This window comes from Scyliorhinus torazame, chromosome 16 (genome assembly GCF_047496885.1).
Source record: "Scyliorhinus torazame isolate Kashiwa2021f chromosome 16, sScyTor2.1, whole genome shotgun sequence".
NCBI lineage: Eukaryota > Metazoa > Chordata > Chondrichthyes > Carcharhiniformes > Scyliorhinidae > Scyliorhinus > Scyliorhinus torazame.
Window position 1 is genome coordinate 81,670,489 of NC_092722.1, and position 16,047 is coordinate 81,686,535.

General features: G+C 59.8%; 1 protein-coding gene across 1 annotated transcript in view; it reads left to right on the forward strand.

Moving 5' to 3' along the window:
- ncapd2 (non-SMC condensin I complex, subunit D2) overlaps positions 1-16,047 on the forward strand; it is a 136,209-nt gene that overhangs the window by 98,698 nt on the left and 21,464 nt on the right. The window contains exons 23-29 of the mRNA XM_072477587.1: positions 6,950-7,052; positions 7,144-7,267; positions 7,866-8,021; positions 8,922-9,099; positions 10,535-10,629; positions 10,723-10,803; positions 14,113-14,296. Coding sequence (XP_072333688.1) covers positions 6,950-7,052; positions 7,144-7,267; positions 7,866-8,021; positions 8,922-9,099; positions 10,535-10,629; positions 10,723-10,803; positions 14,113-14,296 — 921 coding nt within the window. The remainder of the gene's footprint in view (positions 1-6,949; positions 7,053-7,143; positions 7,268-7,865; positions 8,022-8,921; positions 9,100-10,534; positions 10,630-10,722; positions 10,804-14,112; positions 14,297-16,047) is intronic.

Sequence of the window (16,047 nt, forward strand, 5' to 3'; positions counted from 1 at the left end):
CCCGCATTGTAGCGGGTCCTTTTCCTTCTTTAAGAGAAGCGATATCGTTGCTTCAGACATAGTCGGGGGCAGTTGTCCCCTTTCCTTTGCCTCATTAAAGGTCCTCGTCAATACTGGGGCAAGCAAGTCCACATATTTTCTATAGAATTCGACTGGGAATCCATCCGGTCCCAGGGCCTTTCCCGCCTGCATGCTCCTAATTCCTTTCACCACTTCTTCTACCTCGATCTGTGCTCCCAGTCCCACCCTTTCCTGCTCTTCCACCTTGGGAAATTCCAGCCGATCCAAGAAGCCCATCATTCTCTCCCTCCCATCCGGGGGTTGAGCTTCATATAATTTTTTATAAAATGTCTTGAACACTCCATTCACTCTCTCTGCTCCCCGCTCCATCTCTCCTTCCTCATCCCTCACTCCCCCTATTTCCCTCGCTGCTCCCCTTTTCCTCAATTGGTGTGCCAGCAACCTGCTCGCCTTCTCCCCATATTCGTACTGTACACCCTGTGCCTTCCTCCATTGTGCCTCTGCGGTGCCCGTAGTCAGCAAGTCAAATTCTACATGTAGTCTTTGCCTTTCCCTGTACAGTCCCTCCTCCGGTGCTTCCGCATATTGTCTGTCCACCCTCAAAAGTTCTTGCAGCAACCGCTCCCGTTCCTTACTCTCCTGCTTCCCTTTATGTGCCCTTATTGATATCAGCTCCCCTCTAACCACCGCCTTCAACGCCTCCCAGACCACTCCCACCTGGACCTCCCCATTATCATTGAGTTCCAAGTACTTTTCAATGCACCCCCTCACCCTTAGACACCCCCCCATATCTGCCATTAGTCCCATGTCCATTCTCCAGGGTGGGCGCCCTCCTGTTTCCTCCCCTATCTCCAAGTCTACCCAGTGTGGAGCGTGATCCGAAATGGCTATAGCCGTATACTCCGTTCCCCTCACCTTCGGGATCAACGCCCTTCCCAGCACAAAAAAGTCTATTCGCGAGTAGACTTTATGGACATAGGAGAAAAACGAGAACTCCTTACTCCTAGGTCTGCTAAATCTCCACTGGTCTACACCTCCCACCTGCTCCATAAAATCTTTAAGTACCTTGGCTGCTGCCGGCCTCCTTCCAATCCTGGACTTCGACCTATCCAGCCCTGGTTCCAACACCGTATTAAAATCTCCCCCCATTATCAGCTTTCCCATCTCTAGGTCCGGAATGCGTCCTAGCATCCGCCTCATAAAATTGGCATCATCCCAGTTCGGGGCATATACGTTTACCAAAACCACCGTCTCCCCCTGTAGTTTGCCACTCACCATCACGTATCTGCCCCCGTTATCCGCCACTATAGTCTTTGCCTCGAACATTACCCGCTTCCCCACTAATATAGCCACCCCCCTGTTTTTCGCATCTAGCCCGGAATGGAACACCTGCCCCACCCATCCTTTGCGTAGCCTAACCTGGTCTATCAGTTTCAGGTGCGTTTCCTGTAACATAACCACATCTGCCTTAAGTTTCTTAAGGTGTGCGAGTACCCGTGCCCTCTTTATCGGCCCATTCAGCCCTCTCACGTTCCACGTGATCAGCTGGGTTGGGGGGCTTCCTACCCCCCCCCCCCCCCCCCCCCCCCTTGTCGATTAGCCATCCCCTTTTTCCAGCTCCTCACCCGGTTCCCACGCAGCTGTATCTCCCCCAGGCGGTGCCCCCCCGCCCATCCCCTCCCATACCAGCTCCCCCCTCTCCCCAGCAGCAGCAACCCAGTAATTCCCCCCTCCCACCCCCCCCGCTAGATTCCCCGCTAGCGTAATTACTCCCCCCATGTTGTTCCCAGAAGTCAGCAAACTCTGGCCGACCTCGGCTTCTCCCCGTGACCTCGGCTCGCACCGTGCGACGCCCCCTCCTTCCTGCTTCTCTATTCCCGCCATGATTATCATAGCGCGGGAACCAAGCCCGCGCTTCTCCCTTGGCCCCGCCCCCAATGGCCAACGCCCCATCTCCTCCACCTCCCCTCCTCCCCCCATCACCACCTGTGGAAGAGAGAAAAGTTACCACATCGCAGGATTAGTACATAAAACTCCTCTTTCCCCCCTTTTTAACCCCCCTCTTCGCTCCCCACATTCGCCCCACCACTTTGTTCAAACGTTCTTTTTAATAACCCGCTCATTCCAGTTTTTCTTCCACAATAAAAGTCCACGCTTCATCAGCCGTCTCAAAGTAGTGGTGCCTCCCTCGATATGTGACCCACAGTCTTGCCGGTTGCAGCATTCCAAATTTTATCTTCTTTTTATGAAGCACCGCCTTGGCCTGATTAAAGCTCGCCCTCCTTCTCGCCACCTCCGCACTCCAGTCTTGATAAACGCGGATCACCGCGTTCTCCCATTGACTGCTCCGAGTTTTCTTTGCCCATCTAAGGACCATTTCTCTATCCTTAAAACGGAGGAATCTCAACACTATGGCTCTGGGAATTTCTCCTGCTCTCGGTCCTCGCGCCATCACTCGGTATGCTCCCTCCACCTCCAACGGACCCGCCGGGGCCTCCGCTCCCATTAACGAGTGCAGCATCGTGCTCACATATGCCCCAACGTCCGCTCCCGTCGGGGTGCGGTTCAGGAAGACCAAGAATCCTCAGGTTGTTCCTCCTTGCGTTGTTCTCCAGTGCCTCCAACCTTTCCACACATCGTTTCTGATGTGCCTCATGCGTCTCCGTCTTCACCACCAGGCCCTGTATGTCGTCCTCATTCTCGGCTGCCTTTGCCTTCATGACCCGAAGCTCCCGCTCCTGGGTCATTTGTTCCTCCTTTAGCCCTTCGATCGCCTGTAGTATCGGGGCCAACAGCTCTTTCTTCATTTCCTTTTTGATCTCTTCCACACAGCATTTCAAGAACTCTTGTTGTTCAGGGCCCCATGTTAAACTGCCACCTTCCGACGCCATCTTGGTTTTTGCTTGCCTTCCTTGCCGCTGTTCTAAAGGAACCACTGCAATCCGGCCACTTTCTCCTTTTTTCATCTGTATCCAGGGGGGGATTCCCTTCTGGTTTACCGCACAGTGTTTTTAGCCGTCAAAATTGCCGTTGGGGCTCCTATCAAGAGCCCAAAAGTCCGTTTCACTGGGAGCTGCCGAAATGTGCGACTCAGCTGGTCATCGCCGCACCCGGATGTCCCAATCCTAACCAATTCAATCTCTCCTCGATCATCAGTCCCGCCATTCCAGGAATCAGTCTGGTAAATGTTTGCTGCACTCCCTCTAAATCAAGAACATCCTTCCTCAGTTATGGAGACTTAAACTGCACACAACATTCCAGATGTGGTCTCATAATTGCAGTAGGCATCCCTGCTGCTGTACTCTAATCCTCTTACAATGAAGGCCAACATACCATTCGCCGCCTTCACTGGTGCATCACCTACATGCTTACCTTCAGCGACCGATGTACAAGGACACCCAGGTCTCATTGCACATTTCCCTCTCTCTCAATCTATAGCCATTCAGATATCTGCCTTCCTGGTTTTGCTACCAATGTGGATAACTCTGCATTTCTCCAAATTATACTGCATCTGCCACGCTAAAGTCTGCCACTAAAATCAACTTGTCCAAATCATGCTCAAGCATCTCTATCCTCCTCACAGTTAACCAACCCCCGATCACGCCCCCCCCCCCCCCCCCCCAACTTTCTGTCATTGCAAAAATGGAGATATTACATTTAGTTCACTCAGATCATTAACCAAGGAAGGCTCTCACTTCCTGCCCGCAGCCTCCAATTGAGGTGCAGTCTTGGGATCTCTCCTACCTTCCCAACTGTCTTCAGACCCTTCCCCCATCTTCCTCCATCCTGCCTCATCCTTCCAGATTCCTGCCCCGAGAGAGTCAGATCATAGGGTGGAGTAGGACTCTCCAAACCTGGTCCCCCACTTGATTCGATCACGGCCGATCTGATTGTTCAAGACAGACAACCCTGACCTATACAAGAAATCCAGGTACGACCTCCGCAAAGCCATCCGAGATGCCAAGAGAGAATATCAAACCAAGCTAGAGTCACAGACAGACTTTCGGCGGTTGTGGCAAGGACTAAACAACATAACGGGCTACAAAGCGAAGCCGAACAGTATCTCTGGCAGCAGAGCACCCCTCCCCGATGAACTCAATGCATTCTATGCTCGGTTCGAGCAGTAACCAACAATCCGCTGTTGAGTGCCCCAGCAGCCCATAATTCACCCATACCCACCATCACAGCTTCCAAAGTCAGATTGGCTTTCCTGAAAGTGAACCCTCGGAAGGCGACGGGATCCCTGGTCGTGCACTCAGAGCCTGCGCGGACCAGCTGGCAGAGGTATTCGCGGACATCTTTAACCTGTCCCTACTCCACTCCGAGGTCCCCACCTGCTTCAAGAAGACCACCATCATACCGGTACCAAAGAAGGACCAGGCAATGTGCCTCAATGACTACCGTCCAGTGGCCCTGACTTCAGTCGTAATGAAGTGCTTCGAGAGGTTGATCATGAAGCGCATCACCTCCATACTCCTAGAACGCCTTGATCCACTGCAATTCGCATACCGTCGCAACCGGTCCACATCAGACGCCATTTCCCTGGCCCTACACTCATCCCTAGAGCATCTCGAAAACAAGGACTCCTACATCAGACTCCCATTTATTGACTATAGCTCCGCCTTCAACACCATAATCCCAGCCAAGCTCATATCAAAGCTCCAAAACCTAGGACTTGGCTCCCCACTCTGCAACTGGATCCTCGATTTTCTGACCAACAGACCACAATCAGTAAGAATGAACAACAACACCTCCTCACAATAGTCCTCAACACCGGGGCCCCGCAAGGCTGCGTACTTAGCCCCCTACTCTACTCCCTGTACACACACGACTGCGTGACAAAACTTGGTTCCAACTCCATCTGCAAGTTTGCTGACGATACGTCCATGGTGGGCCGGATCTCGAATAATGACGAGTCAGAATACAGGTGGGGGATAGAGAACCTAGTGGAGTGGTGTAGCGCCAACAATCCCTCCCTCAATGCCAGGAAAACTAAAGAGCTGGTCATTGACTTCAGGAAGCAAAGTACTGTACACACCCCTGTCAGCATCAACGGGGCCGAGGTGGAGATGGTTAGCAGTTTCAAATTCCTAGGGGTGCACATCTCCAAAAATCATCTGTCCTGGTCCACCCACGTCAACGCTACCACCAAGATAGCACAACAGCGCCTATACTTCCTCAGGAAACTAAGGAAATTTGGCATGTCCACATAAACCCTTACCATCTTTTACAGGTGCACCATAGAAAGCATCCTATCGCGCTGCATCACAGCCTGGTATGGCAACTGCTCGGCCCAGGACCGCAAGAAACTTCACAAGAGTCGTGAAACGCCGCCCAGTCCATCACACAAACCTGCCTCCCATCCATTGACTCCATCTACACCTCCCGCTGCCTGGGGAAAGCGGGCAGCATAATCAAAGATCCCTCCCACCCGGCTTACTCACTCTTCCAACTTCTTCCATCGGGCAGGAGATACAGAAGTCTGAGAACACGCACGAACAGACTCAAAAACAGCTTCTTCCCCACTGTCACCAGACTCCTAAATGACCCTCTTATGGACTGACCTCATTAACACGACACCCTGTATGCTTCACTCGATGCCAGTGCTTATGTAGTTACATTGTACACCTTGTGTTGCCCTATTATGTATTTTCTTTTATTCCCTTTTCTTCCCATGTACTTAATGATCTGTTGAGCTGCTCGCAGAAAAATACTTTTCACTTTACCTCGGTACACGTGACAATAAACAAATCCAATCCAATCCAAGAGAGTCAGATCATAGGGTGGAGTAGGCCTCTCCAAACCTGGTCCCCCATTTGAATCGATCACGGCCGATCTGATTGTGGCCGTAACTCCATTTTTAATGTCCCCCCTCCCCCATTACACAGTCTATATATTGAGTGATTTCCCCCTCCCCCGCAATCCCCACTGTTCTCTGGGCGAGGTAACTGCAGACTAAACGCTCACCAAACAATGGATTTCTTCCTCTACTCTGCGTTCAGTGCAGATACCCCCTTATTCTGAAACTGTGCACCCCACTTTGTTCTCGATTCCACCCCCTCCACCGCGAGGGGGAAACATCCTCTCAGCATCCACCCTGTCATCTCTGGCCCCCCACCAACATGAAGATCTTGTATGTCTCAATAAGGTTGTCCCCCCATTCTTCTAAACTCCAAGGGGTGCAGGCCCAACCTGCTCGACTCTTCCTCATAAGGCAGAAGACGGTTAGCCTGACTTCGGTCATTGGTAAGATTTTAGAGTCCGTTATTAAAGATGAAATCGCGGAGTACTTGGAAGTGCATGGTAAAATAGTACTGAGTCAGCACGGCTTCGTCAAGGGGAGGTCAGACTCGATGGGCCGAGTGGCCTAATTCTGCTCCTATGTCTTATGGTCTTCTAAGCCAAATCGCCTCCCCTTCATCCCAGGAACGCATTGAGCGAACCTTTCTCCGAACTGCTTCTAATGCAAGTAAATCCCTCAAGTAAGGAGACTGAAACTGAGAAGTACTCTGGCTGGGGACTCAGCAAGAGCCCCTGTATGGTTGGAGCAAGACAGCCCAGGGATCTAAACTAATGAACCTTCTCTGAACTACCTCCATTGCAAGCATGTTCCTACTTAATAGAAAGGAGATCAAAACTGAGGAGTATTCTGGCTGTGGTTGGAGCAAGACAACCCAGGAATCAGACTAGTGAACCCTCTCTGAACTGCCTCCACTGTGAGGACATCCCACTTTAACAGTAAGGAGACCAAAACTGAAAAGTACTCCGGCAGTGAACTCTGCACATTTGTTCCACAAAGAGTTTCACAATCTTTCTCCATTTAAACAGTTTGACCCCTTTTCTATTCTTCCTGCCCAAAGTGACCAAAACTGTATGCAGTACTCCAGGTGCAGCCTTTCAGAAAAGGTGTTTGTTTTTCTCCTGCTAGAGAGCCAGCGGCATCGAAGAGGAGCTGGGCCTGACCGAAGCTTCTGCCGATGACACGGAGGCTGAGCTGGTCCGTAGTATCTGTGAAGCGGAGTTGTTAGACGGTGAGTGTGCCTCTCTATCCATCCGCGTGGCACTTTTTTTTTTCCTCTAAATTTAAAAGATATATAACTTTGAATCTTTCCCCGCCGGCAGACCGTCAGCTCCTCTCGGCATTTGTGCCCCTGATTGTGAAGATCTGCACCAATCCGGGAAGATACAACGACCCTGATCTGTGCACGGCATCCTGCCTCGCCCTCTGCAAGATTGCCATGGTCAGGTAAGTGAGAGGTGGGAGTCGGTGGCTGTGACAGAAATTGGGGCGGTGGGGTAGCGGGGGTAATGACAGTTGCGGGGGGGGGGGGGGTCCTCGCACGCTGTTAAGGTGGGAGGGGAGCATTGAGCCAGTCTGTCGTGCTTCGGGGAACCTGCCAGTCTTTTTCTCTGGTATTGCTGGGTAAAAAAGAGACAATTGTCAAAGTTTTTCATCTTGGATTCATCAGGGCAAATGCAGGAATGGCAAGCTTCAGAGGGAGCAATAATTTGTAACGTGTGAGAGGAAAAGTGCTAATTGATTAGTGAGCCGACTCTAATCGAGGTATTGCTATGTAGAATAAACCAGGAAGCTATTGTGCTATTGTTGCCCCCCCCCCCCCCGCAAATGTTTTGGTTTTAATTTTTTTTAGTAAAGGGTGTAAAGCCTGGATATGTTCCCGCTGCCTGCAGAGGATGGGCTTCTGCGCGGAAATGCATATACTTTCGGGCACGCGCAGGTCAGCCATGTTGGTGTCATCCTTGGCGCACTTGGTATTATTCTGTAAGTGCTGTCCTTTAATTTTGCAGTCTCTTTATTTCTTAACACCCCCTCTTGCCACCAGCCATGATTTCTGTGAGAAACATCTTCGTCTCCTGTTCACCATGCTAGAGAAGTCGGCCCTGCCCAGCATCCGCGCCAACACCATGGTGGCCCTCGGAGACCTCTCTTTCCGCTTCCCGAACCTCATCGAGCCCTGGACACCACACCTCTACGCCAGGTGAGCTGCCCCGTCTCCTGTGGACCAGTTCCCCCACCACCGCAGGAATTACCTGTTATGTGAGGTATGCACAGCTGGGGTTAGAATTCACTGAGCTGGCACTGTGAGGGAGCTGACTTAACATCAGTAGCGATACACTCAGTCACACAGGGTGCTGAGGAGAGGGCTTACTGAGTGACAGTGTGAGGGAGCTGGATTAACATCAGTAGAGATACAGTCAGTAACACAGGGTGCTGGGGAGAGGGCTTACTGAGTGACAGTGTGAGGGAGCTGGATTAACATCAGTAGAGATACACTCAGTAACACAGGGTGCTGGGGGAGAGGGGTTACTGAGTGACTGTGAGGGAGCTGGATTAACATCAGTAGAGATTCAGTCAGTAACACAGTGTGCTGGGGGAGAGGGGTTACTGAGTGACTGAGGGAGCTGGATTAACATCAGTCGAGATACAGTCAGTAACACAGGGTGCTGGGGGAGAGTGGTTACCGAGTGACCGTGTGAGGGAGCTGGATTAACATCAGTGGAGATCGTTGGTAACACGAGGCACTGGGGGAGAGGGGTTACTGAGTGACAGTGTGTGGGAGCTGGATTAACATCAGTAGAGATACAGTCAGTACCACAGGGTGCTGGGGGAGAGGGGTTACTGAGTGACAGTGTGAGGGAGCTGGATTAACATCAATAGAGATACAGTCAGTAACACAGGGTGCTGGGGGAGAGGGGTTACTGAGTGACAGTGTGAGGGAGCTGGATTAACATCAATAGAGATACAGTCAGTAACACAGGGTGCCGGGGGAGAGGGGTTACTGAGTGAATGTGTGAGGGAGCTGGATTAACATAAGTACAGAGTGCTGCCTCAATGTTTTGCTCCCTTCTCAGTTGCTCCCTCTTTCTCACGTGTACAGGTTGCGGGACAGCTCTCCAGCCGTGCGTCGTACGGCCCTCATTGTGATGACGCATCTAATCCTCAAGGACATGGTCAAAGTCAAAGGTCAGATCAGTGAAATGGCAGTACTGGTCATTGATGAGGAGGAGAGCATCGCCATGCTGGCCCGCAGCTTTTTTAACGAGCTGTCACACAAGGTACTCGGGAGGCGGGCGTGCATAGGTGGAGGTTCTGGAAATGAGGGGATCTGGTTGGAGGTGAGGTGGCCAAGGGACACAGTCTGGGCTGAAGATGAGTGGGTAATCTGTTCGGGACCGGGAGTCAATCTCTCAAGCAGCTTCTGTGGATGATAATGAAGGAGGATGGTGAGGTGGTGTACGAGTGGGGATTTGGACTTGGGTAGGATGCTCTTTCCGAGGACCATGCAGACTCGATGTATCGAATTGTCTTCCACACTGTCAGGATTCTATGATGTAATCTGATTAGCTTTTCTCTCCGCCTGTGTCCCCCTCTGCCTGTCCCCCCCCCACTCTCCGCCTGTCCCCCCCACTCTCCGCCTGTCCCCCCCACTCTCCGCCTGTCCCCCCCACTCTCCGCCTGTCCCCCCCACTCTCCGCCTGTCCCCCCCACTCTCCGCCTGTCCCCCCCACTCTCCGCCTGTCCCCCCCACTCTCCGCCTGTCCCCCCCACTCTCCGCCTGTCCCCCCCACTCTCCGCCTGTCCCCCCCACTCTCCGCCTGTCCCCCCCACTCTCCGCCTGTCCCCCCCACTCTCCGCCTGTCCCCCCCACTCTCCGCCTGTCCCCCCCACTCTCCGCCTGTCCCCCCCACTCTCCGCCTGTCCCCCCCACTCTCCGCCTGTCCCCCCCACTCTCCGCCTGTCCCCCCCACTCTCCGCCTGTCCCCCCCACTCTCCGCCTGTCCCCCCCACTCTCCGCCTGTCCCCCCCACTCTCCGCCTGTCCCCCCCACTCTCCGCCTGTCTGTCCCCCCCCCACTCTCCGCCTGTCTGTCCCCCCCCCACTCTCCGCCTGTCTGTCCCCCCCACTCTCCGCCTGTCTGTCCCCCCCACTCTCCGCCTGTCTGTCCCCCCCACTCTCCGCCTGTCTGTCCCCCCCACTCTCCGCCTGTCTGTCCCCCCCACTCTCCGCCTGTCTGTCCCCCCCACTCTCCGCCTGTCTGTCCCCCCCACTCTCCGCCTGTCTGTCCCCCCCACTCTCCGCCTGTCTGTCCCCCCCACTCTCCGCCTGTCTGTCCCCCCCACTCTCCGCCTGTCTGTCCCCCCCACTCTCCGCCTGTCTGTCCCCCCCACTCTCCGCCTGTCTGTCCCCCCCCACTCTCCGCCTGTCTGTCCCCCCCACTCTCCGCCTGTCTGTCCCCCCCCCCACTCTCCGCCTGTCTGTCCCCCCCACTCTCCGCCTGTCTGTCCCCCCCCCACTCTCCGCCTGTCTGTCCCCCCCCCCACTCTCCGCCTGTCTGTCCCCCCCCCCACTCTCCGCCTGTCTGTCCCCCCCCCCCACTCTCCGCCTGTCTGTCCCCCCCCCCCACTCTCCGCCTGTCTGTCCCCCCCCCCCACTCTCCGCCTGTCTGTCCCCCCCCCCCCCCCCCCCTTCTCCGCCTGTGTCCTCTCACAGGGGAACGCCGTGTACAACCTGCTCCCTGACATTATCAGCCGTCTGTCGGATCCGGAGTGTGGGGTGGAAGAGGAACCGTTCCAGATTATCATGAGGTATGGCGTGTGGCATATTTCCTTTGGTGGGCGTTGGTGCGTGGTCACGACAGTTGGTGTTTGAGCCTGCCTGTGTCTTTTTCTCTACCTCAGGCAGATGTTCAGCTACATCACCAAGGATAAACAGACTGAGAGTCTGGTGGAGAAACTGTGTCAGAGATTCCGCACGGCCAGGTGAGCGTGTGTGCCCCCCCCCCCCCAATGCTGTGCAGGGCTCTTGGTGAGCCCGCCAAGTTTTGGTCTCCTTACTATTCAGGAGGGGCAGCCTCTTTGTGGGGAGTTGAGAGAAGGTTTACTCCTCCGATTTTTGGGATGTCCCGCTCCAATTGTATGCAAACTTGGCGAGTCTGCAGCCAGAGTACTTCTCAGTGTTTGGCCTCCTTACTTAAGGGGGGATGTACTTGCATTGGTGGTTGTTCCAAGAAGGTTGACTGAGCTGATTCATGGGATGAAGGAGTGGGTGGCAGCTTGTCCTAGGACGGAATGTTAAGCAGGTCGGGTCTGTACCCATGGGAGTTTAGAAGAATGATAGTCAGCCTTATTGAAATGTGAAGATCCTTTGCGGGGAGGGGTGGCGGGTCTTGAAAGACAGCTCGTTTGGGCGGGGGGGGGGGGGGAAGAACCTAGAACGGGGGGAGGGGGGGTGCACGGTTTCAGAATAAGGGGGGCTCTCCCATTGAAGACTGTTGAGGAGGAATGGGGGAGTAGGCTCGATGGGGCCGAATGGCCTACTCCAATTCTAGAACCCGATAACTTAAACCGTGACATAGTCGTTGACACTGTAATGCCATCCTAGAAGTGGCACTGTGGCCCAGTGGTTAGCACTGCTGCCTCACGGCAGCGAGGACCTGGGTTTGATCCCAGCCCCGGGTCACTGTCCGTGTGGAAATTGCACATTCACCCCGTGTCTGCGATGGGCTTACCCTCACAACCCAAAGGTGTGCAGGGCAGGTGGATTGGCCACTAAATTGGAAAAAAAATGTACTGGAATGCCATCCAAGCATCTCTTCTGAAACCTCTCTTTTTCCCTTCCCATTCTTGTTGCTGTCCTTCCCTCGCTGCCCCCCTCTCCCTCGCTGCCCCCCTCTCCCTCGCTGCCCCCCTCTCCCTCGCTGCCCCCCCTCTCCCTCGCTGCCCCCCTCTCCCTCGCTGCCCCCTTCTCCCTCGCTGCCCCCCTCTCCCTCGCTGACCCCCTCTCCCTCGCTGACCCCCTCTCCCTCGCTGACCCCCTCTCCCTCGCTGACCCCCTCTCCCTCGCTGACCCCCTCTCCCTCGCTGACCCCCTCTCCCTCGCTGACCCCCTCTCCCTCGCTGCCCCCCTCTCCCTCGCTGCCCCCCTCTCCCTCGCTGACCCCCTCTCCCTCGCTGACCCCCTCTCCCTCGCTGACCCCCTCTCCCTCGCTGACCCCCTCTCCCTCGCTGACCCCCTCTCCCTCGCTGACCCCCTCTCCCTCGCTGACCCCCTCTCCCTCGCTGACCCCCTCTCCCTCGCTGACCCCCCTCTCCCTCGCTGACCCCCTCTCCCTCGCTGACCCCCTCTCCCTCGCTGACCCCCTCTCCCTCGCTGACCCCCTCTCCCTCGCTGACCCCCTCTCCCTCGCTGACCCCCTCTCCCTCGCTGACCCCCTCTCCCTCGCTGACCCCCTCTCCCTCGCTGACCCCCTCTCCCTCGCTGACCCCCTCTCCCTCGCTGACCCCCTCTCCCTCGCTGACCCCCTCTCCCTCGCTGACCCCCTCTCCCTCGCTGACCCCCTCTCCCTCGCTGACCCCCTCTCCCTCGCTGACCCCCTCTCCCTCGCTGACCCCCTCTCCCTCGCTGACCCCCTCTCCCTCGCTGACCCCCTCTCCCTCGCTGACCCCCTCTCCCTCGCTGACCCCCTCTCCCTCGCTGACCCCCTCTCCCTCGCTGACCCCCTCTCCCTCGCTGACCCCCTTCCCTCGCTGACCCCCTCCCCCTCGCTGACCCCCTCCCCCTCGCTGACCCCCTCCCCCTCGCTGACCCCCTCCCCCTCGCTGACCCCCTCCCCCTCGCTGACCCCCTCCCCCTCGCTGACCCCCTCCCCCTCGCTGACCCCCTCCCCCTCGCTGACCCCCTCCCCCTCGCTGACCCCCTCCCCCTCGCTGACCCCCTCCCCCTCGCTGACCCCCTCCCCCTCGCTGACCCCCTCCCCCTCGCTGCCCCCTCCCCCTCGCTGCCCCCTCCCCCTCGCTGCCCCCTCCCCCTCGCTGCCCCCTCCCCCTCGCTGCCCCCTCCCCCTCCCCGCCCCCTCGCCTTCTCCCCGCCCCCTCGCCTTCTCCCCGCCCCCTCGCCTTCTCCCCGCCCCCTCGCCTTCTCCCCCGCCCCCTCGCGCTCTCCCCCCGCCCCCTCGCGCTCTCCCCCGCCCCCTCGCGCTCTCCCCCGCCCCCTCGCGCTCTCCCCCGCCCCCTCGCGCTCTCCCCCGCCCCCTCGCGCTCTCCCCCGCCCCCTCGCGCTCTCCCCCGCCCCCTCGCGCTCTCCCCCGCCCCCTCGCGCTCTCCCCCGCCCCCTCGCGCTCTCCCCCGCCCCCTCGCGCTCTCCCCCGCCCCCTCGCGCTCTCCCCCGCCCCCTCGCGCTCTCCCCCGCCCCCTCGCGCTCTCCCCCGCCCCCCTCGCGCTCTCCCCCGCCCCCTCGCGCTCTCCCCCGCCCCCTCGCGCTCTCCCCCGCCCCCTCGCGCTCTCCCCCGCCCCCTCGCGCTCTCCCCCGCCCCCTCGCGCTCTCCCCCGCCCCCTCGCGCTCTCCCCCGCCCCCTCGCGCTCTCCCCCGCCCCCTCGCGCTCTCCCCCGCCCCCTCGCGCTCTCCCCCGCCCCCTCGCGCTCTCCCCCGCCCCCTCGCGCTCTCCCCCGCCCCCTCGCGCTCTCCCCCGCCCCCTCGCGCTCTCCCCCGCCCCCTCGCGCTCTCCCCCGCCCCCTCGCGCTCTCCCCCGCCCCCTCGCGCTCTCCCCCGCCCCCTCGCGCTCTCCCCCGCCCCCTCGCGCTCTCCCCCGCCCCCTCGCGCTCTCCCCCGCCCCCTCGCGCTCTCCCCCGCCCCCTCGCGCTCTCCCCCGCCCCCTCGCGCTCTCCCCCGCCCCCTCGCGCTCTCCCCCGCCCCCTCGCGCTCTCCCCCGCCCCCTCGCGCTCTCCCCCGCCCCCTCGCGCTCTCCCCGCCCCCTCGCGCTCTCCCCCGCCCCCTCGCGCTCTCCCCCGCCCCCTCGCGCTCTCCCCCGCCCCCTCGCGCTCTCCCCCGCCCCCCTCGCGCTCTCCCCCGCCCCCTCGCGCTCTCCCCCGCCCCCTCGCGCTCTCCCCCGCCCCCTCGCGCTCTCCCCCGCCCCCGCGCGCTCTCCCCCGCCCCCGCGCGCTCTCCCCCGCCCCCTCGCGCTCTCCCCCGCCCCCTCGCGCTCTCCCCCGCCCCCTCGCGCTCTCCCCCGCCCCCTCGCGCTCTCCCCCGCCCCCTCGCGCTCTCACTCTCTCTCTCGGTTCCCCACCCAGGCTCGAGAGACAGCACAGGGACCTGGCTTTCTGTTTGACCCTACTCCCCCCTAGCGAGCGAAGCCTCCGCAAGATGCAGGAGCACTTTGAATGCTTTGCGGACAAGCTGACCGAGGAGGCTGTCTACCAACACCTGCTTGGCATAGCGGGCAAACTGCACAGGGGCATCAAACCTGAACTGAAGGTAAGGGCATGCGTCTCTGTTCTCTCAGTCCCTCTCCCTCCCTCGCCCCTCTCCCTCCCTCACCCCTCTCCCTCCCTCTCCCCTCTCCCTCCCTCTCCCCTCTCCCTCCCTCTCCCCTCTCCCTCCCTCTCCCCTCTCCCTCCCGCTCCCCTCTCCCTCTCCCTCTCCCTCTCCCTCTCCCTCTCCCTCTCCCTCCCTCTCCCTCTCCCTCTCCCTCCCCCTCTCCTCTCCCTCTCCCTCCCCTCTCCCTCCCTCTCCCTCCCCTCTCCCTCCCCTCTCCCTCTCCCTCCCTCTCCCTCTCCCTCCCTCCCCTCTCCCTCCCTCCCCTCTCCCTCCCTCCCCCTCCCTCCCTCTCCCTCCCTCGCCCCTCTCCCTCCCTCTCCCTCCCTCTCCCCTCTCCCTCCCTCCCGCTCCCCTCTCCCTCCCGCTCCCCTCCCCTCTCCCTCCCGCTCCCCTCTCCTCTCCCTCCCGCTCCCCTCTCCTCTCCCTCCCGCTCCCCTCTCCTCTCCCTCCCGCTCCCCTCTCCTCTCCCTCCCGCTCCCCTCTCCTCTCCCTCCCGCTCCCCTCTCCTCTCCCTCCCGCTCCCCTCTCCTCTCCCTCCCGCTCCCCTCTCCTCTCCCTCCCGCTCCCCTCTCCCTCCCGCCCGCTCCCCTCTCCCTCCCGCCCGCTCCCCTCTCCCTCCCGCCCGCTCCCCTCTCCCTCCCGCTCCCCTCTCCCTCCCGCTCCCCTCTCCCTCCCGCTCCCCTCTCCCTCCCGCTCCCCTCTCCCTCCCTCCCCCCTCTCCCTCCCTCCCCCCTCTCCCTCCCTCCCCCCTCTCCCTCCCTCCCCCCTCTCCCTCCCTCCCCTCTCCCTCCCTCCCCTCTCCCTCCCTCCCCTCCCTCCCTCCCCCCTCTCCCTCCCCTCTCCCTCCCCGCTCCCTCCCCGCTCCCTCCCCTCTCCCTCCCCGCTCCCTCTCCCTCCCCTCTCCCTCCCCTCTCCCTCCCCTCTCCCTCCCCTCTCCCTCCCCGCTCCCTCCCCGCTCCCTCCCCTCTCCCTCCCCGCTCCCTCTCCCTCTCCCTCTCCTCTCCCCTCTCCCCTCTCCCTCCCTCTCCCCTCTCCCTCCCTCTCCCCTCTCCCTCCCTCCCCTCTCCCTCACCCCTCTCCCTCACCCCTCTCCCTCCCCTCTCCCTCCCCTCTCCCTCACCCTCACCCTCTCCCTCTCCTCTCCCTCCCCTCTCCCTCCCTCTCCCCTCTCCCTCCCTCTCCCCTCTCCCTCCCTCTCCCCTCTCCCTCCCTCTCCCCTCTCCCTCCCTCTCCCCTCTCCCTCCCTCTCCCTCTCCCCCCTCTCCCCTCTCCCTCCCTCTCGCCCCTCTCCCTCCCTCTCGCCCTCTCCCTCCCTCTCGCCCCTCTCCCCTCCCTCTCCCCCCTCTCCCTCCCTCTCCCCCCTCTCCCTCCCTCTCCCCCCTCTCCCTCCCTCTCCCCCCTCTCCCTCCCTCTCCCCTCTCTCCCTCCCTCCCGCTCCCCTCTCCCTCCCTCTCCCCTCTCCCTCCCTCTCCCCTCTCCCTCCCTCCCCTCTCCCTCACCCCTCTCCCTCCCCTCTCCCTCCCCTCTCCCTCTCCCTCCCCTCTCCCTCTCCCTCACCCTCACCCTCTCCCTCACCCTCACCCTCTCCCTCTCCGTCCCTCTCCCCTCTCCCTCCCTCTCCCCTCTCCCTCCCTCTCCCCTCTCCCTCCCTCTCCCCTCTCCCTCCCTCTCCCCTCTCTCTCCCTCTC